At 49.1% G+C, this 21,548-nt stretch overlaps 1 protein-coding gene across 2 annotated transcripts; it reads left to right on the plus strand.

Moving 5' to 3' along the window:
- The first annotated feature begins 599 nt into the window (after positions 1–599).
- On the plus strand, positions 600–20,073 carry Pdia4 (protein disulfide isomerase family A member 4). 2 transcript variants are annotated; one of them, XM_076832321.2, is made up of 10 exons: positions 600–882; positions 8,190–8,361; positions 9,658–9,863; positions 11,330–11,468; positions 12,807–13,012; positions 13,119–13,277; positions 14,558–14,709; positions 16,881–17,037; positions 17,490–17,723; positions 19,418–20,073. In XM_076832321.2, exons 1-10 carry the CDS (start codon positions 795–797, stop codon positions 19,831–19,833), a joined length of 1,929 nt encoding a protein of 642 aa, XP_076688436.1. In that variant the 5' UTR covers positions 600–794; the 3' UTR covers positions 19,834–20,073. The 2 variants fall into 2 exon arrangements, with proteins under 2 accessions (XP_076688436.1, XP_076688444.1); XM_076832329.2 differs by having other exon boundaries at positions 11,330–11,467; positions 12,792–12,929.
- Positions 20,074–21,548: the final 1,475 nt, after the last annotated feature.

Below are 21,548 nucleotides of genomic sequence, written 5' to 3' on the forward strand. Positions count from 1 at the left end.
ATGCTGAGGCTAGCTTTGAACTTGTGATCCTCCTGCCTCAGCCTACCCAGCCATTGGGATTACAGGTGTGTCACCACACCCAGTTGCAAACTTTACATGTGGGAAAACTCTTAAGAGAAACCAAGAAGCCCATAACCACGTTGCAGACTCGGGAGCCCGTCTCTCTCCTTCTTCCAACAACAGATTGCCTCATGCTCGTCCCCTTTGGTTCCCGCTTCTCTAGGACTCGGCGGGCAGGGCACCACAGCAACCCTAAGGGCACCACAGCAACCCTAAGGCCACGTGTTCTTCCTGCCACGCCAGGCGGGAAGCCCAGCCCGCAGAGCCCACCGCTCCCAGGCCCCGCCCCCACGCCCACTGCGCTGCTAGCCAATCGCACCCTGATACGTTGCAAGGTCCCGCCCCCTGGAGCTCCGCCGGCCGCTTTTGTTCTACCCTGCTGGGTCTCTCGGCCTGTGCGCTCCGCGCAAACCGAGTGGCAGCCGTTGATTGGTGGCCGCCGCGCAGCCAATCAGAAGGGGGCACCTCACGTTAGGGCTCGGAGTTTTAAACGCGCTTCCAGGGGCGCGCCGGCGCGGCCTGAGCCTGGGCGGGGGAGAAGGTAGGACGCAGCGAGGCGCCCTGCCTGCGCGTCCGGCCGCGCGCGGGGATTGGCCTACCGACGGCTTCCCCGCCCCCGGTCGTTTGCCTGGGAGGACTTCCTGGAGTGTTTTCTGCGCTCCTCTGTCGTTGGGCAAGTCTGGGAGTGCTCCGCGGCTGCCGGCGCCTGGAGGCCGCGCTCCGCTGCTGCCGCCATGAGGCTCCGGAAAGCCTGCCTGCTCGTCTTGCTCTTGGCGCTGGCGCAGCTGCTGGCCGCGGCCAGCGCCGAGGGAACGGACGAAGGTGAGCGGGGGCCTGGCTGGGGAGGGCGTCGTGCGTCCGCGAGGCTGGAAGCCGTGGGAGCCCGGATTGTAAGACCTGGTGGCCCTCCGGGCTTCGCGCAGGTTCCTGCAGATCTAGGGACGGCCGTCGCTTGCGGTGCGGACTTGCTGGGCTTTCAGGGGAAGGACAGGGGTGCTGGACGGCTTTGGGGATCTCTTAGTGGAGACGACCAAGAGGCCGAGGCCCACGAGCTCCGACTCGCTGGAAGTCCCTGCCATCGGAGTCTGGGACGCAGAACCGGGTACAGACAGGCTTCTTTGCAAGGCTCCTTCGTTTTCATTCTCAGATTTTCTTAGGTCCAAGCTGATTGTCTTCTGCCCTGAAAGGAGGATCGTGGAACTTATTAAAACTTCCAGACGCACACGCCCAGAGATTGTGAGGGAAGAAGGGGGTCCACAGTGTCCAAACAGGTTTTAGAGAAGATGCGAGGGCGGGAGGACGCTCGTGGGAGCTCGCAGGGGCAGCCGCGGGCAGCAGGCATCTTCTTTAAAAATGTTTTCTGTAGATTTGGAAATAATTAATGCACGGGTTCTGGTTTGAAGGTGAAAGGGAGGTTTGCCTCTTCCGTATATAGAGGAGACCTCATCTCTCTTCTCAGCATTTATTCAGCACCCAGTGTGTGCCGGTCTGTGTTGGAGGAGTCAAGTCTGGGTTGTGTGGTCTCCACCCTGGAAACCCGCACTCTGCTAGGGACAGGGTACAGAGCCTCATCATGTTCCTGCATTTTTCTTTGAAATCAGCTACCTGCAAACATAAGAGAACTTTGAAAATTAAGAAGTACTCGTTACAGTTGCAATTCCTAGAGAGCTGGGCATTAGTCTTAACCTTCTTCCTTTGTGTCCTTTTTCCTTACCACTAGCTTTTTACCTGCTAAGTTTATTCCAATATAATAACCCCGCTTTTCCAATATTAGTGTGTTGGGGAAACGTGAACTTTAGACTTTTTCAAATAAATTGAGTAACTTCTGTGTGGGTCAGATTCAAAAGTCTTTGCCTAGTAGAAAAGGAAGTAAAACCCAGACTCAGTGGAAAAAAAACACCTGCTGAAAGGAACCAGGAATCAGTACTGCCTACAGGTGTGTCTTGGCAACTTTATCCAAATCACTTGGGTGCTTATTTAAATATAAAGTGGGGTTAGGCCCTTGAGTCTGTATTTTAAACAAGTTTTTCACTTTCCATAGGCAGAGTAAATTTTGCATTTGGATACTTTTGGGAACCTAACTGGAAAGTACGGTGGCATTGTCTATTTCGATCCACTGATTTTGGGGGGATTCTTGAGAGGCCCAGGAGAGTGGCACACTTGGGTGGACTTCAAGGACTTTGGGGACTATCAAGTTTATACTGTGGGTTGTAAATCACTAGTGGTGTATTGTCCCTGGGAAGCAGTTGCTTCTGGGGTGAGCCAGGGTATCTCTGGGGTATCCTGATCAAGGGCATATCCTTCTGGCTTTCTCCTTGACTCCCTCTTATCCCCGAGGGCATCACTAGCCCTTAATTTTCATAGCCTTTCACATATGACTTGGTCAACAGATTTATGGTCTGTACTACCTCCAGTGTTCCAACTCTTTTTTTTTTTTTTTTTTTTTGTACTGGGGATTGAACCCAGGGGTGCTTTACCACTGAGCTACAATTCCCATTCCTTTTTTTATTTTGAGACAGAATCTCACTAAGTTGCTGAGGCTGGCCTTGAATTTGTGATCCTCCTGTCCCAGCCTCCCATATCACTGCAATTATAGCCATGTACCACTATGCCAGGCTTGAAATCTTTAGGCCTTTCTTTGGTTTCTCTCACATTTTAGATTCATCAGCACAGTGATATCTGGGCACCTAAATGTCCCATCCCCCAGTGTGGTTGCTAAATAGACTTAAGCCATCTGGTCTAAGCCTCAGGTGCCAGGGCTTTCTATGTTTTGGATTAGAAGTTGCCTGGACTCTTCCAGCTAAAATAATGGTGCATGCCTGTAATCCCAACGACTCGGGAGGCTGAGTCAGAGGATTAAGACTGTCCCAAAATGAGGAATAAAAAGAACTAAGGATGTATGTAGTTCAGTGGTGTTATGATTTGGATATGAGGTGTCTCCCAAGAGCTCATGTGTGAGACAATGCAAGAAGGTTCAGAGGAGAAATGATTGGGTTGTAAGAATCTGAACCCAGTAACTCAGTTACTTAATCCCCTGATAGGAATTAGGTGAGAGGTAACTTGGAGGTGGGTAGGGTGTGGCTGTGGGGTATATATTTGTATCTGGGGACCGGATTTTCTCTCTGCTTCCTGATCACCTTGATGTGAACTGCTTCCCTCCGCCACACTCTCCATTATATCCTGCTTCACCTCGAGCCCTGAGGAATGGAGCTGTCCTGTGGATTGAGACCTCTAAAAAAGTGGAAGACCAGAATGGTCTCGCCTTAAGCTTTGTGATTTGGGAAGAAACTTTTAAAGAGTTTGGCACAGTGCCTGGCACGTAGTTAATATCAGTGATAATGATTTGATCCCTATCCCGATTACAACTTTGTCCTTTTCTTGTTCACCATAAACCGTTAAGTGTTGGCTTAAGGGTCGTTTGTGCAGCTATTACAGGTGTGCCCCTGGTGGAAACTGGAATTGGCCAGCTGAGGGGTTAGTGAGGGCATCCTTGTGGTCGCTGCCAGCATCTGGGCTGGACAGGGGAGGGGTGCAAAGTTGTCCTCAGGTGTGTTTGGTAGGAGTCAAAGGGGATTTCAGCCACCTGGTTGGATCCCCCCGTTTCTGGAGTGGCTTTCTCCTGTAGGGTGAGCGAGGTGGAGATGAAGCTTCATTTACCTCATGCTAGGAGACTACTTCAGGTGGTGCTGGAATGTTTCAATGGGTGTTCTATCTTAGAATGTCCCAATTTAAAAGTGAAGTCCAGTGAAAAGTAGTGTCCCCATTAGGATATGATGTGTTTAGCTTGCAGGGATATGTAGATTTCTAGTAGACAGGTGTTTTAGTCAGCTTATTTGTTGCTATAACTAAAAGACCCCATAAGAACAATTTTAGAAGAAGAAAAGTTTATTTGGGGGCTCACTGTTTCAGAGGTCTCAGTCCATAGACAGCAGGCTCCATTCCTCGGGGCTGGAGGTGAGGCAGAACATCATGGAGGGAGAGGATGGCAAAGGAAAGCAGCTCACATGATGATCAGGAAACAGAGGTTTCACTCACCAGATATGTACACAAGATATGCTGGACCCTGTGACCTTCCTCTTCCAGCCACACCCTACCTGCCTTCAGTTAACCACTTAGTTAATTCCGTTTGGGGATCAGTTCACTGATTGGGTTAAGACTCGCAACCTCCATACATTGTCTCACATGTGAGCTTTTGGGGGACACTTCACATCCAAACCATAGCATTCCACCCCTGGCCCCCAAAATCTCATGCCCATCTCACAATGCAGAGTCTGAAGACTCTCTGAGACTTGGGGCAAACTCACATTATGAGCTCTTGTAAAGATCAAAGAAAGTGTACAAATATCCAATATATAAAGGTACAGAGTAAACATTTCCATTCAGAAAAATAGTACAGATAGAGCCAAAGCAAGACCGAAGACCAGCTGGGCAAACAAGTTCTGTAGTTCCATGTCCGGCATCTGGAGCACATGGCAGTTGTGATGTTTTCTCCAAAGGGCTTGTGTGGCTTCTCCCCTGTGGATGTACTGGTTGCTGTCCACATCCCTCTCTGTTGGCTTGCTTCTGCTGGATTCTTGCAGCTTTCCTTGGCAGACAGACTATGTTACTGGCATTTCTTAATCTTGGGTCTCCACTGGAGCTTCAGCTTCTTCCTCACATCTCCACACTTTGACTTCTCAGGGGATGTCCGTAGGGACTCTGACCCTCCTGCGCTTTGCCTGGCCTCCCAGGCATTCCTTTGAAATCTTGGTGGAAGCCTCCGTGACCCCCTAACTCTAGTATCCTGCGTTCCTGAAGAACCAGCACCACAAGATTGATGCCGAGGTCTGCTGCCATCTGGAGCAGTGGTAAAGCCTTCGGGGACACTGGCTGTAGCATCCTGAGTGCAGCATCCTCTGGGTGGCTGAGCACATTAAAAAACTTACTTGGCCCACTTGTGCAAATAAGGTGCCCCACTCGTCTCGATAGAATTTTTACTTAATATTCCCTTAAATCTGAGATGGATGTGGTCTTGCCAATTCCTGAGATGCCCTCAAACCATCTTTCTTATGGTCTCTGGGCAAAGTCTCTAGCATTTCTTTAGTCGCAGTAATGTCTTTATTAACTGCAACTTTCTTAGCCCCAGTTTTACTCCCACCTTTCAAATCCAAGTTTTAAAATTTCTGCTCTGCTTTCTGCTCCTTAATATCATAATAAACTTGGGTAAAAGCCACCAGCAATATCCATGCCACCATTTGAATGCTATGGTGTCTAGAAACTTCTTCCTCCACATTAAGAAGTCTGTTGCTTTTAAAATCTGCCTCACAGAACAAAATGTGGACAACTTCTTAGCCAGAACATAATAGGAATGTCCTCTAGTTCAAGTTCCAATAGAGTCATTTTCCTCTGAAACCTCATGAACCCACTCTTTACTGTCCACAGTCAGATTGGCATTCTGGTCCTCTGCGGTCCCACCAGAATTGCCCATTAAGATCTACTTACGGGCTGGGGATGTGGCTCAAGCGGTAGCGTGCTTGCCTGGCATGCGTGCGGCCTGGGTTTGATCCTCAGCACCACATGCAAACAAAGATGTTGTGTCCGCTGGAAAAAACTAAAAAATAAATATTAAAATTCTGTCTCTCTCTTAAAAAAAAAAAAAGAGTTTGACTAAAATTGAAACAGGGGTTCACTTGATGCTTTGAAACTTACATGTTTTAAAAAAAAAAAAAAAAGATCCACTTACAACATTCTAAAGCTTTGCTAACTTGCATGGCTAACCTTTCCAAAATTCCTCCCACGGATTCCAAAAATCTCCAAAAGCTTCTAAATCACAAGGTCAGGCTATATGACCCCACTTTGGGTACCAAGTTTTGTTTTAGTCAGCTTTTTTGTTGCTATAACTAAAGGAACCAATAAGAACAATTTTACAGGAGGAAAAGTATTTGGGGGCTCAGAGTTTCAGAGGTCTTAGTCCATGGACAGTAGGCTCCATTCCTTGGGCTTGAGGTAAGACAAAACATCATGGAGGAAGATTGTGGCGAAGGGAAGCAGCTCACATGTTGATCAGAAAGCAGAAAGGGAGGTCTTCACTTGCAAGATACAAATATATACCCCAAAGCTAAGCCCTCAATGCCCACCTCCTCCAGCTGTACCCTACCATTTCAGTTACCATTCATTTAGTCCCTATCAGGGGACTTTTCACTGCTTGGGTTAAGTCTCTCACAACTCAGTCATTTCTCCTCTTCATGCATTGTCTCACACATGAGCTTTTGGGGGACATTTCACATCCAAACCATAACAATGGGATCATAGAGCCAGGGACTGGTGGTGTAGCTCAGTGGTAGAGCACCTGTATGGGACACCCTGGGTTCTCTGTTTCTGGCCCTTTCTCAATTTGCAAAGAAATCAACTCTGGGGTTTTGTGGGAGGAACGGAAAGAAGGTCATGCCTTAATGCAGTGGAGAGTGCTTAATTATGTAGGGGATGTTCTATCACTTTGTTTGTTATCCTTTAAAGGGAAAATACAGTTCATTTTTTTGAATGTTAAACAGGTTACCTCCTGGGTAACCCATTTAATCAGGAGCCTCTCATTAGGAGTGCTGAGTCTACTTCAGGCTTTTCTTGCTACTTCAGAGCATAGCAAGAAAACACCTTTGCACATCCTTTTTGTAAAATCATCCTGAAAAGATTAGCCTTTGTGGTTGTTTTAGGTGCCCTCACCATACACTTGAATCTTCCCTTCCACCTGTGTAACTGACTGAGCCACTCTGCAGTTCTGCTTCCTGTCCTCTGAGGCTCCTAGCCTGAGGAGGAGGAAGTTTCTTAATGTCTTCTCTCCAGTCTTCTCTTCTGCAAGCTAGTAAATTCCATTCTGTGACTGGACTGAGCAGCCAGGCAGTGGGGCTGGGATGGTGCCCACTGGGCAGAGAAGCTCCAGAACATCCTGTAGATTGGTAGTTTTGTTTGTTTTTTAAACCCAGGGGTGCTTTACCACAAGCTATATCCCTTAGTCTGTCTGCCTTTCTTTTAGACAGGGTCTCATCTGCCATCCTCCTGCTCAACCTCCTGAGTAGCTGGGATTACACCATGTACCAGCTAGATTATAGACTTTAATAATGATGAGAGCTATACCCCCATTCTCCAGAACATCCGAGTATGCTGGGAAGCGAGGTATTATGGGCCATGTGGGAGCAGCGAGTGCATGGCCCCACTATCCCAGCTGCAGATCCAACACTGGCTTAGCAGAGGCCACAGGTCCCAGGAGTCCCAGTCCCTTGACGGTTTTCAGGCCCTGAGTGTACCCTCAGCCCCAAGTAGCTAGCAGTGTTGATTGAGCTCCTGAGAAGTAACTCCAGAAAAGCATTGGCCTCTAGAAATATTCTGGCCTTGGAGTTAGTGAAAATATTGTGCTTGTTGCACTCAGTTCCATTTGCTGCTTATGAAAAGCCAGTCAGTTAGAACTGGGGGAAGTGGGGTTGTAGCTCAGGGGCAGAGCACTTGCCTAGATGTGTGAGGCACTGGGTTCAACCCTTAGCACTGCATAAAAATAAATAAAAGCATGCTGTCCTTCTACAACTACAAAAAAATTAAAAAACAACTGGAGTTTCACAAACACTTGGATCTCTTCTATAGTTTGGCAAAAAATCAAACTTGACAGGTTCTACTCAGTTTCCTGCATTCCAAGAAGAAAACTTTGCTTCTAAGCAGAGGTGTAATTTATTGTCTGACTGAGGTAAAATGTCACCCTTTTCAGAAACAGAACTAATCCTCTAGGGTGAAAAGTCAAGAAAGAGTCCCTGTTTCCCATTTCTACTATTTTGGGGGCCAGGCAGGTAGCTCGTTCACGGGAGGTTACATCAAGGCCCTGTTGGTGGAAAGCAGAGCAAGGAAGAGGGCTTTGCATTTGGAGGGGGCTCATCCTGCCCCCAAGCCTTTCTGAGGCATTTGCTCTTTAAATAATAAAAATAATAATTGTTATTATTTTTATTATTGGCATCTAAAGTGGCCATATAGTGTGCAGACCCAGAGCAGAATTGCTGGGTTGAGGAGGTTCTGGCTGCACAGGACTCATGACACATTTGGAGGCTTTGGGGTTCTAAGAAAGTTTTGAAAAAAAGTCATCAGTTTCTTCACCAGTATTTTCCATTCAGATGCTTCTGAAAGAGAAGATGCTATTGAGGATGAAGAGGAGGAGGAAGATGAGGAGGAGGAAGAAGACTTGGAAGTTAAGGAAGAAAATGGTGTCTTGGTCCTGAATGATGCGAATTTTGATAACTTTGTGGCTGATAAAGACACGGTGCTGCTGGAGTTCTACGCGCCATGGTAAGGACCTGCGTTCCGGTTCCCACGGCTAGTCGGCCTCAGTGCACAAGGTCCTCCCCTCACTGCTGTCCAGACCCTTGGCATTGAGCAGCCTCATGGCAGCCTCAGGGAATGCAGGCTCCTGGGGGTTCTGGTGGCTGCCCTAAGTTCGGGCTGTTGGCCTGTAGGACTCGTCGTTTATTTTTTAACGGACACAGGCACCCCTCCTAGTTCTGTACCTGCTGGCTCTCGTCTTCCTTCTGTGAGTCAGGTAGCCTCTGGAAAACCCTACCTTATTCTCAGTGTGTGTCTTCAGGGATTCTGACTTCACAGACCGCCTGAAAGGGATCACTGGCCCAAACTTTTTTTTTTTTTTTTTTAAAGAGAGTAAGTGAGAGAGAGAGAATTTTTTTTTTTTTTTTAATATTTATTTTTTAGTTTTCGACGGACACAACATCATTGTTTGTATGTGGTGCTGAGGATCGAACCCGGGCCACATGCATGCTAGGCAAGCGCGCTACCACTTGAGCCACATCCCCAGTCCACTGGCCCAAACTTTGAGAGACTTTTACAGTTGTCCTTTGGACTCCAAGGGGACTAATCTAGCCTCCACCGTCCCTCAGACACCAAAATACACAGATGCTCCAGTTCCTTATATGAAATGGTGTGACTGCGTGTGATTCTGCATATCCTCTTGTATTTCGGGGTTGTTTTGCGTGTGGTCCTGGGGATGGAACCCAGGGCCTCACACATTGCTAACCAAGTATTCTACCACTGAGCTACACCCGGCCTTTTTTATTTTATTTTTGAGAGTCTAAGATTCCTAGGCTGGCTTTCGACCTTTGATCCTGCTTCACCTCTTGAGTAGCTGGGATCACAGGTGTGTACATCATCTGAAGATTATTTACAATACTTAAAATATGTAACACAAAATAAGTGCTACATCAGTAGTTGTTCCGCTGCGTTGTTCAGGGAATAGTGACAAGAAGACAAATCTGTGTGTTCAGGACAGGTGCAGGGGTTTTTGGTGTTTGATCCACAGTTGGCTGAATTCATGGGTGTGCACCATGTGGATATAGAGGGCTGACTGTAAACAGAAGGGATCATTTGGGTTGAGAGTACTTGCCAAGGCAGAGCTGGAATTCAAACCTAGATCTGCTTGACTTAAAGCCTCTTTTGCCTCCCCATGGTGTTATGTGGAGTCATTCCTCTTAACTGCAGATATTTCCTTAGCCCCCATTTGTGTGTGTGTGTGATGTTGGATTGCATCTGCATGGTACAGTAACCTGCTTCTCCTTCCCTCAATCTAATCCTTAGGTGTGGGCATTGCAAGCAGTTTGCTCCGGAATATGAAAAGATTGCTAGTACCTTGAAGAGTAATGATCCTCCCATTGCAGTTGCTAAGATCGACGCCACCTCAGCATCCATGCTGGCTAGCAGGTTTGATGTGAGTGGTTATCCGACCATCAAGATTCTGAAGAAGGGCCAGGCTGTGGACTATGATGGCTCCCGGACCCACGAAGGTGAGCTAGTACTAAGCACAGGGGAGCAGACACTTGGGTGGTCAAAAGGGAGGAAGGGCAAGTGTCCTGGGACTGGCTCCCCCAGGAGCACCAGCCTGCTGGAGTGTTTGGTGTAAGTGAGGTTGGTGGGAGAGGTGTTTTCACATTCCAAACCATGGCAGCCAAGATCTGGAGCAGGAACATTAGAAATGACACCAGAGGCCCCAGTCCCAGTGGTGTTTCAGAGCAGTGGTCCTTGGTATGTAGCGTGCGTCTGGAGGGCTGGCTCAGATAGGTGGCTGGCCCCAGCCTGAGTTTCAGATTTGGTAAGGCTCAAGGTAGGCCAAGTAACTGGCACTTCTTAGGAGTGTCCAGGGAGGGCTTCACAGGCTGTGGTGCAAAGCCATGCACAGAGAGTGCAGTTCCAGGAGTCTCCAACAGCATCTGCATTCAGACCTGTTGGGTACCTGCTTTCTCACATGAGGCACTACAGAAGTTTTTTTAATTGAATAATCAGATAAAAAATGTGGTTTCCTTAGCAGGGGCATGCTACTTTTTTTCTTTTTTTGTGATGGTGGTAGTACTAGGGATTGAACCCAGAAACATTCTTCCTCTGAGTTACATCTTTAGCCCTTTTCAGCCAAATTGTTGTGATTACGTTTGTGCCACCATACCCAGTGGCATATCTCTCTTGTAATCAGTTTTCTAAAACAGTATGCTGCTGCATTTTCCATTCTGCATGTAGAATGGTGGAGAGAACATTGAAGAAGGTTCAGAGGTTTTTGATTTTTGTGATACAGGGGATGGAACCCAAGGCTTTGCAAATGCTAGACCCTCTAGACCCTCTGTTCTGCTCCTGGACTACCTCCCCAGCCCTGTCAAGTTTTTTGTCAGGACATAGTGATGACCAGCTGTAGCTGTTGACTACATTTCTGGGGAATGAAGCCACAAACAGCATTTTTTAAAAAGCCTTCTCAGGTGACGCGAGTATACCCTGAGCAGACAGGGGCTATTGCTCCTTTTATATTTTTCTTGATTCTTGCAAACATTTTGGCATGCAAGTAATATACTAGTGCTAGATGTGTATGATTAAGTACATATACAGCCTGTACATGTTAAGGGGATTTCCCAGAATTCTATTAATAAGCATATTTGACCAAAACCAGTTGTTGGTACACAGTCCAGGAGAAAATGAGACCATACATGAAGTAGGTCTCCTGCCTTCTAGAGAAGACTCTGGTCCGGTTTGTGGCAGTGGAAATGTCCCAGGTGGTTGTTGGGATACAGACCCGCTGACTTAACTGCATTCTCAAAACTGTGAAAGTGGCCCTGGCTAGAGATGCCATCAGAGTTCAGGAAGTCACACAATTCCTGCTCCCCTTGCCACTTACTCCTTCTCTACCTGCTTCTGGAGGGAGGTGAAGTAAGAACCTGCAGCTTGGGTCTCCGTGTGCTCAGTCTTTTTCTTTTTGTTCCCCTTATTTCAGAAATTGTTGCCAAGGTCAGAGAAGTCTCCCAACCCAACTGGACACCTCCCCCAGAAGTCACACTTGTGTTGACCAAAGAGAACTTCGATGAAGTTGTGAATGATGCAGACATAATTCTGGTGGAGTTTTATGCCCCATGGTGAGAAGGGGGTCTTCAGTTTCATGCTACTAAGATGCTGATTATTCAACACCCTGCTGGGCTTGGGTGGAGGGTGCAGTGCAGGTGGAGGCCAAGGTACCAGGTATTCTGGAAGAGGGGAGTTCATAACGGTGCTACTGGAGGAGTGGGTGTGGAAGGAAACAGGTAATCAAGGAAAGAGATACCAGAAAGAAAGTGGGGGAGAGTTCAGGCAGCAGATCAGTGAGGTTCCCAAAAGCTTATGGACCACAGTGGCTGCTGTCATCAGGCTTCATGGGGGTGGGGAAGGGGCATGACCAAGTGACTGTCAGGCCAAGAAGAGTGGCCTCAAGTGGCTGGCTGTTCTGTGGGTGAGTTCTAGGGAGTTGATGGGGAGAGGAAGTGTGTGTGCCTAGAATCAGCAGGCAGAGGCTGTGCCTGGTGCACAGTGAAGGGCCAGGGCTCCCAAGCCCTAAATTGATGCTTTCTGGGTTCTGTAGGAAAAATCACTGCACCTAGTCATGGGATGTGCAAATGAAGTGAGAAGACAGAGGAAAACAAATTGGGAAGAAGGGAAGAAATGTCTTGGTTGGTGAGCAGGCAGGCTGTGACCCCCACTTACAGTGATGCTGGGAGATGCTGGCCCTTGTCCTGCTACAGAAGCGGCCCTGGCTTGGTGTTTGGGGAGTGGGAAGAGGAAGAGCAACAGGACATTGCACCTATGGGTTGTTCTAGGGATTCTGATTTGCAGCCATTCAGGAGCCAGGTGCAGCAGACCGTTGCCCGAGCTGGGTGTATGTGGTGCGGTTTGTTTGGTTTTTGATACCTTGGAGGACATTTATCCTTCTACTTGCAAATAGTTTCCATGTTGCAGGGGCAATCCTTCAGGATTTTTGGGTGTCCTAAAGGCCAGGGCAAGACAGTGTTTAACTGAGGATTGAGAGCCTGTGACACATGAGGCCCTGGCCACGCAGGTGTTGGCAGGTCATGTGGTGTAGACAGGCTGAGTTTCGCACAGCAGCATGAGTTTCTTTGACTCACGCCTGTCTTTTCCTGCCCTGGTTTGCTTGTGCAAGCGCAGGCTGGTCACACTCTTCATCCTTTCCATGTCTCTGTGATGTCGTTACCTCGTCCTGCGTGCACACTCTTGTTCACAGATGCCATGCAGGAAGCTCACATCTTCACCTCCTGGTTTCTCCCAGGGCCCTGGCTCAGTGCCCACACCTAGGAGACATTCTAAGGTTTACTGGATGCACCTGAGTTGCTTGGGTACACTGGATTAGTTTCTGCACCTCATTTAGCTGGGAGATGAGTCCACACTGGGGCAGGCCCCTGACAGAACTGGCTTCCCCTTGGCAGGTGTGGACACTGCAAGAAACTTGCCCCTGAGTACGAGAAGGCCGCCAAGGAGCTCAGCAAGCGCTCCCCGCCAATTCCACTGGCAAAAGTTGATGCCACTGCAGAGACGGACCTGGCTAAGAGGTTTGATGTCTCTGGCTACCCTACCTTGAAAATTTTCCGCAAGGGAAGGCCTTTTGAGTACAATGGACCACGAGAGAAATATGGTACGGCCACGTCCTTTTCCCACCCCCTGGTGGGGTGAGCTCCATGGTAGGGGAGTAGTGTGGGCCACTCCAAAAACCCCTCCTCAGGTGTGTGCTTTCTCTGCAGGGATTGTTGACTACATGATTGAGCAGTCCGGGCCTCCCTCCAAGGAGGTTCCAACCCTGAAGCAGGTCCAGGAGTTCTTGAAGGATGGGGACGATGTTGTCATCATTGGGGTCTTCCAGGGAGAAAGTGACCCAGCCTACCAGCAATATCAGGATGCTGGTAAGTACTGGCCCGCTGTGCTGAACAGCATGCATAAGCCCTTCCAGGAGATCGGGGCTATCAAAATGGACAAAGTGTGTTTTGTACAAAACTCAAGGGTCATCACAAAGGAGATGGCTGGATGGTTGACTGGGGTAGCATATGTGGGAATGAGCCTTCCACCTGGGGCTGGGGCTGGGTTGCTTGGCCTTCCTTGCACATGGATGGTAGGATCACATACTAAATGGGGGAAACTAGATGCGCCATCATCCCCCTGGCCTCTGAGCAGAGGGGAGGGCACGTCATACTCATCCAAGTGTCTGCCTTCCCTCTTCCTTACCCCTCTGTAGGAGGGAAGGCTCTGACCGTAAAGCAAGGGCCTCAGACCTGGGTTCAAGTTACTAACACTGTGGCCACAGGTCCAAGGCTGTCATCTTCACTACTCCCCCAGAAGTTGTCAGATCAATTGGAAAAATGTAGATGAAGTGCTTTACAGAGTGCCTGGCAATAGGAAGTGCGCCCCAGATGGCACCACAGGACAGTCTTGCTGTCCTGAGAAGTGAAGTGATGGTGGACAGCTGTCAGCAGCCATGTTCTATGAGGGTGGGGACAGGTGGCATCACCCCATCTTGAAATCCATTCTGCTGAGGCCCGGCTCCTGGTGCCTGGGGACCACATACAGGCCTTTCTCTCCATCCTTACTACTTTCCTGAGGCCTTCTCCCCTCCATATCCCAGGCAGCTTGGTTTTCTACTTCCAAGTGCTTATTATCATCTTTTTTAAATTCACAACTTACCATGGCACAATAACAAGTATGCATACATTGAGTGGATTAATGTTGTAATAAAACTTACAGTAGAACTAAGTTTGATTCATGTTTCCTCAGTCTTCCTTGCCATCCATTCTAGACTTGTCAATTAGGAAGAAACTTGCAGGGGGAACCCCAACCTCCCCAGGGCTTTTGCTGAGTGCTGATGAACTGCATTTAGGCTGCAGCTCCCCATTTAGGAGGCTAGGGTGAAACCCCCACCAAGAACCCCAGGTGGAAACTCAGTGTAAGGTCCTAGGCATGTGTGATGCTGCACTGCACACAGATGTGACATGCTGTTGGCCTCAGTGCCGCTATGCTGCTCCTTGTCACGGATGGTGGGGTTTAAGCTAGGGTATTGTCCACACAGAATTTTTTGGTTTAGTCACGTTGTTTTTAGGGTGTTTGCTTTGGCTGGTATGGGTAATGAATTAAACCTCATTCATTTTAGCAGTTTAATAAAATGCATTTTATTGTATTGTTAATTTGTCAGCCAACAACCTGAGAGAAGATTACAAATTTCACCACACTTTCAGCACTGAAATAGCTAAGTTCCTGAAAGTTTCCCCGGGGAAATTGGTCGTAATGCAGCCTGAGAAATTCCAGTCCAAGTATGAGCCCAGGAGCCATGTGATGGATGTGCAGGTGAGCAGGGGCTCTGCCTGGGCACCCAGCAGGCATGAGCATCTGGGCTTGGAAGCATGGCAGGAGTTTTGCCCTGTTTGCTGCATCTGGAGTGCTTTTCCCAGCCCTCTCTTCCCACCCCACTGTTGGCCTGAAGGCACTGGTGGGAAGCTCAGCCAGGTGGCTCAGGGACCAAGTTTGCAGGAGGGGTGGGGCTGGGGCACCACATACCTGGCAAGTCATAAGACCTAAGGCCCCAGTGAGGCTCCCTCTGCTTTTGCCAAAGCAGTTGTCCTCTCTATACCTCCTGGCAGGTAGGCTCTTGTCTCCTTTGGTGCCCATGCTATGGTGGGTTTGGTCTGGATGTGCTGGGGCAGAATTGAGCCTCATTTGCTGGGAGGTGGTTTGGGTACCGAGGCTGTAATGCCCAGTGGGCCCTTCCTCTTCCCTGGGTGGAGCTGGTCAACTTGGCACATGTATTACCTCTTTGCATGCTAACCTAACTAAAAAGTTTTTTACCATATAGTTCTGGGTGGCTTACCAGCTCAGGGTGAGCCTGGGTCCAGCTCGGCATTCATTCCCCAGGTTTCTGCAGATAGATCTGGTTTGGAGAGGATGGCAGCTCTGAAGCTTTCAGTTAGCAGAAACTGGCAAGCAGAGCACATGCTCCTGCCCAGGGCCCACAGCAGCTGAAGTACAGCGAGATGCAGTGCAGGTGTCCTAGGCTGAGCTGGCCCCATGCACCTTTCTCATTGGGCTCTAGGCTCTCATGTCCTGGAGGAGGAGAGAGCGAGGTGAGGGGAGCAGCCACAGAGACTGGGGTATGATGGAGCCCAGAGAGGCTGCGACTGTCCTGAGTCTGTCTGGTTCCTTGTACTCCCCTATCCTCAGATCCCTTGGTCCTTTTCTTAGACTGCATGCCCACCCCATCCATTTCTCAACCCACATGAGGCTCAGGACCCTCTTCCCTGAACTTGGGACAGCTGCTGTGACTCCTCCCTCCCACTTCTCTTCCTTTCATCCAGAGACCTGCACCCCATGGAAAGAGGGACCCTTATAGGGGATGTGGACCCCAGGAATCAGGCATATAGCCCTGTGTGGTCGTGCATGTTCCCAGGAAAGGGTCTTTAGCATTCAGTACATTCTTTAAGGGGTTCTTGACCCCAGAAAGCTTCATCAATGTGATTAGTCTGCTAAGCCTGTCCCTGCTGCTCTGCTCCTGGATCCCTTCAGAGCACTCCTTTCCTGCTTTTCCAGCACATTTCACCCATCCAGTACATCAGACCAGATCCTCTGGGCACCTCACCCTGTCTCTGCCCTTTCCCATCTGGCAAGGCCCTCCTGTCCTTCAGCGCCACTAAGGACACCTCCCTGGCCACCCCATCCAGGTGGGAACTGTGGGCCCATGGGGTTCACCCACCACTTCTATCTGTACAACCTTGGGCAAACTGGTTGTGCCTCAGCTTCTCCAGCTATAAAATAGACATGGCAGTGCCCACCTCTGTTTGTTGTGAGGGTGATGTCTGTGAAGGGCCCAGTAAAGAGGTAAAGTCCTCACTGAGAACCTGGAGACACCCAGTCTGAGCTGTGTCTTCATTGCAACTGCCACTGTGCCCAGCTAGTCACAGATACTATGTAAATGTCATCAAGACATTCCACCTGGGAAACTTCACAAGCCATCCTTAAAGGCCACAGTGCTGAGACTTCAAGAACAGTCATCTAAGCCCATATGTTCTGAGCTGCAGGCACAATGTCCCAGAGAATAGGGGTAGTCTCAGCCGCTGAGCAACTCACCCCCACACAGCTTTGACTCCACATTCTAATCTGAGGTTACACCTTGCCAAACATAAGATGAATCTCATAGACTCTTGTGAAGATAGTTGAGCTAAAGATGGAAAGTTCTGCACTATTCAGATCATGTTGGTGGCTGTTGTCATTGGAGAGCCACGCTTTTCTTGAAAAGTTCCTCACTGGGCCTGGCCTTGCCTGAGAAGTGCACTAGTATTGACAAGCAGGCAGTTACTGGGGTATGCTTGAATGGGGACAAACCCAGAGTGTTTGATCCAAGGACCACTGCCCCACCCCCATGCAGAAGCTCTTTAAGACAAACATCTGTTAGCAGTGACAGTAAAAGGTATGCTAGCTATCCCTTTTTTGTTGGGCCACTCTTACCTGTGGCCTCTTCAAAACAGGGTTCCACCGAGGTGTCAGCCATCCAGGACCATGTGGTGAAGCACGCTTTGCCCTTGGTGGGCCATCGCAAGACCTCCAACGATGCCAAGCGGTACACCAAGCGCCCCCTGGTGGTTGTCTACTACAGCGTGGACTTCAGCTTTGATTACAGAGCTGGTGAGGGACCCGCCAGACCCATCCGGAGCCATAGGGCTCACTCAGAATCCTGCCTTGGCCTGGGCCTCGCAGGTTAATGGTGCACATGTAGTTTTTACTAAGGTCTTCAGGGTCACTTTCCTTTTCCCTTCTCTTTCTAGCAAGAAGGGAGCATAGTCGATTGGGGCCAGCACCCTCTTGGAGGTGAGGCTACAGTCAGGACTGGGCCACCTTGGCTCCAGACACTGCTGTGTCATCTGGGCACGGGTCTTCTGGGGCTTGCTGGGCTTGCAGCCCCTGACCACCTGCCCACAGTGGGGCTCTTTCAGGTTTGCCTTTGTCTCCAGTTGAGGTGTATCTGGGGCTTTTGTGTTGTCAGAGAGTGTTAGTGACAGTCCTAAACGTCATCTCAGGCTCTGAGCTAGATATAGGTGCCCCGCCAGCCAATCAGCTCACAGCCTGGTCCATTTCAGCTACTCAGTTTTGGCGAAACAAAGTCCTGGAAGTGGCTAAGGACTTCCCTGAGTACACCTTTGCCATCGCTGATGAGGAGGACTACGCCACAGAGGTGAAGGACCTGGGGCTCAGCGAGAGTGGAGAGGACGTCAATGTGGCCATCCTGGATGAGAATGGGAAGAAGTTTGCCATGGAGCCAGAGGAGTTTGATTCTGACACCCTGCGGGAGTTTATCACGGCTTTTAAAAAAGGTGAGCTGGGGCTGAACTCTCCCTCAGGTGGAACACGGAACCTGGGCAGCCGTGGGGTGTCCAGTACTGCACATGGGCAAGAGGCCAGGAGAGTCCACGGGCAGCCTCTGCCCACTCCGCTTCCCATTCCCAGTCCCGCTTGCTCGTTCCCTGACTTCCTTGTCTGGGGAAGGACCAGCTGTGACCTAAACACCAGGACACCAAGAACCTATAGAAGTTTTACAACATTTGGGAGGGTTTGTTTTTGTTTTTGATTTTTTTCTTTTGGCAATTTTTTTTTTTTTTTTTTTTTTTAATTTAAACTGGGGATTGTACCCAGGGGCTCATGCTACTGAGCTATATCCCTAGCCCTTTTTGTTTTGAGACGGCCTAGTTGCTGAGGCTGACCTCAAACTTGGGATCCTCCTGCCTCAAGCTTCCAAGTAGCTGGGATAACAAGAGTGTGTCACCATGCCTGGCAACAAGAGAACTTTATTTATTTGGCTGTACTGGCGATGGAACCCAGGGCCTCAGAGAGGCTAGGCAGGTGTTCTACCACTGAGACACATCCCCAGCCCTCTTCCATTGTTTGCTTTAGAAGCAAAAGCAAGATTTGGGAGACCATCTTCGGGCTTACTTAGCGTCAGCCTCCAGAAGCTTAAAAGTCAGGTTTTGAGCAGGGGTACGCAGAGGCAGCCCGGAAAGATGGATTCAGGTAATGCCTCTGGGGGCTTCAGAGCCTCTTTGTTGTCAGCCACTTGTTCTAATGAGCTTGACCTTGGTTTTCCCTCCTGGACCTGGAGATGAGAGGCTAGAAACATCCGAATTCTTTTTTTTTTTTAAATCAGAAAAAGGATGGGCCTTGGAAATTTTAAGAAGCCTTTTCTAGAAAATTTTTTTTTTTTTTTAAGAGAGAGAATTATTTTATTTTTTGGCGGACACAACATCTTTGTTTGTATGTGGTGCTGAGGATCGAATCCGGGCCGCACGCATGCCAGGCGAGTGCGCTACCGCTTAAGCCACATCCCCAGCCCTCCTTTTTTTTTTTTTTTTTTTTTTTTTTTAATATTTATTTTTTAGTTATAGTTGGACACAATATCTTTATTTAATTAATTTATTTATATGTGGTGCTGAGGATCGAACCCAGGGCCTCGCACACGCTAGGTGAGCGCTCTACCTCAGAGCCACAACCCCAGCCCCTCTAGAAACTCTTTAAAATAAGCTTTTGGATTTAGAATGTTTCATGTGTGTGGAAAACCTAATTTGAAGTCTAAAACGATGTTCTTGATTGATATGTTGAGTGAGTTGCCCAATCCCAACCACAGGATGGTGGCTCACCAGGGAACCTGTCCACTTTCTCCATACTGCTCCCTGCGTGGCTTTCAGGTCCTCAGTGCCAGTGCTCTGTAGCTCCTCTGCACTGGACAGCATCTCTGGATACTCTTAATGGATAAGGCCTGGTGGCCCATTAGGCCTGGGGTAGGGTGGACATGCACCTTCACAGGCTTTTTCTGGGACTAGGAGAATAAGAGATACGTGTTAACTATAGCAGTGCCCATTGCTGGGGTCAGGTTTGGGGTTAGGTCCTCCTGTCCCTAGTAGTGTGACTTACCACCAGCAGTATTCACCCTTTCCTGCTCACTGAGCTGCCTGGCTGCTGGGTCCAGGGTCCTTCAGCACTGACGCCTTCTCCCTGGCTTGGCTTTCCTTGGCAGGGAAACTAAAGCCAGTCATCAAATCCCAGCCGGTGCCCAAGAACAACAAGGGGCCTGTCAGGGTGGTTGTTGGGAAGACCTTCGACAGCATCGTGATGGACCCCTCGAAGGACGTGCTCATCGAGTTCTACGCACCCTGGTGTGGGCATTGCAAGCAGCTGGAGCCTGTCTACACTAGCCTGGCCAAGAAGTACAAGAACCAGAAGAACCTGGTCATCGCCAAAATGGACGCCACCTCCAATGACATCGCCAGTGACCGCTACAAGGTGGATGGCTTCCCCACCATCTACTTTGCTCCTGGAAAGGACAAAAAGAACCCAATTAAATTTGAGGGTGGAAACCGAGACCTGGAACATTTAAGCAAATTTATAGACAAACATACCACAAAATGGAGCAGGACCAAGGAAGACCTTTGAAGGCTGGAAGTCTGCAGAGGGTGGGAGGAGCCAGACACTGTAGTGGCCAGTGGCCACCAAGTAAGCCTTGAGGCCAGGGCCATCAATGTAATGGTGGTATCTCAACTTTTTCTTTTTTTTATTTTTTATACTTTGATATGTCACCTCGTGCTCAGAATACTGAATAGCCATGAATGCAGTAGCTTAGGCCAGATTTCTATGGAGGATACATCTATTTTTATCATTTGGGGTCTGATTTTTTTTTTTTTTTTTTTTTTTTTTTTTTTTTTTTTTTTTTTTTTTTTTACTGTAACATTTTCTCAAAGCAGATAAGTTGAATCTCTGTGAGAATGTTTTCTTTTTTAATTTAAAGATTCAAAAAACTGCCAAATCATGTTGAGCTTTCCTTTTATCATGTTTGAGGAATTGTTAGTTTCAGATGTGACTGTTGGTCCTGTGTTGGCACAGAAGTGAGTGCTGTCACCAAGCACTTGCCCAGAACGATGTTCCAGCCTGACCTCCGAGCAGCCTGGAGTCCAGCAAGGGGCACCTCGGACTGTACGGACATCGCCGTCCTACTGTCCCACCTCCTGTCACAGCCTGGGCCACAGGTGGAGGATCATGGCCCCATCCCCAGTTCAGACCCTCTGATGGAGCAGAAGTGTTCCCAGACACAAGACACTTTGAGGTCGTAGAAAAAGTAGGATATAGTCAGTTGGCACACACCTGTGATCCCAGCAACTCAGGAGGCTGAGGCAGTAGGATGGCAAGTTTAAGGCCAGTCTGGGTAACTCTGTGAGGCTGTGTTTCAAAATAGAAAATTTTAAAAGGCCGGGGGCCAAGGTGCTGGGATATAGTACAGTGTAAAGCACCTCTGGGTCCAGTCGCCAGGATCAAAAGAGAAATAGGGTTGGGTTGCATAATGGGATTAAAAAGTCACTAAAAATTAACTTGAATAACTCTGTTAGAAAATACCTTCTCTGTTCTGCAAGCATTAGGGTTGAATGGTTTGATGGAGCCTGCACCTGGTGGATGGGCTGTCCAGCCGAGTACATGTTATCTCACCTGACCCTCAAACCCCAAGGGGGGCCACCCTGACCTAGGGCAAGAGGGTTCATTGCTTAAAATAGGTGAGCAGTGGCAGATTGTCATGCTAGGGAGGGGCAGGACAAGGAGGTGGCCCTGCATAGCTGAGTGGGGGCTGGGAAAGGAGAGGGTGCTCTCAGGCCTGGGGAGACTCTCCATCTCCCCACTCTCTCCCCTCCACCCTGGTGCTTACCTTCTGACTTTGACAGAAACTGGAGAGGCACCTCTCTGAGCAGTGACTGGGCTGATGGCAGGTGGAGGGCGGGGGCAGGAGGCAGGTCTCACAGGAAGCTGGGCTTTTTCAAGTTGTCTGTTGCTCAGTTGTTTGGCTGAGGCAGACTGGGCACGTGGATGGGCGCGGAGACTGTCCAGGTCTCCAGAGCCATGAGCCTGCTGCCCCGCTTTGCTCTGGGCTGGGCCTCCTCAGGATTGTAGTACTGGCACAGAAGTGAGTGCCCAGAGACCTGTCCTTGGAGGAAAAGTCACTCGGCACTGTCCCAGGGGAGCAGAGTGGCTCCTGCCCTTGCAGGCCCCCCAATTTGTACCAGCAGGAGGTGGCCTCTGCTCAGAGGTGGCCGGGGGCCTTTCTGACATGGCTTAATCTGAAACTCAGCAATGATTGGCTGGAGCCAGGCAGAAAAACAGGGCTA

The sequence above is a fragment of the Callospermophilus lateralis genome, chromosome 1 (assembly GCF_048772815.1).
Source record: "Callospermophilus lateralis isolate mCalLat2 chromosome 1, mCalLat2.hap1, whole genome shotgun sequence".
Taxonomy (NCBI): Eukaryota; Metazoa; Chordata; class Mammalia; order Rodentia; family Sciuridae; genus Callospermophilus; species Callospermophilus lateralis.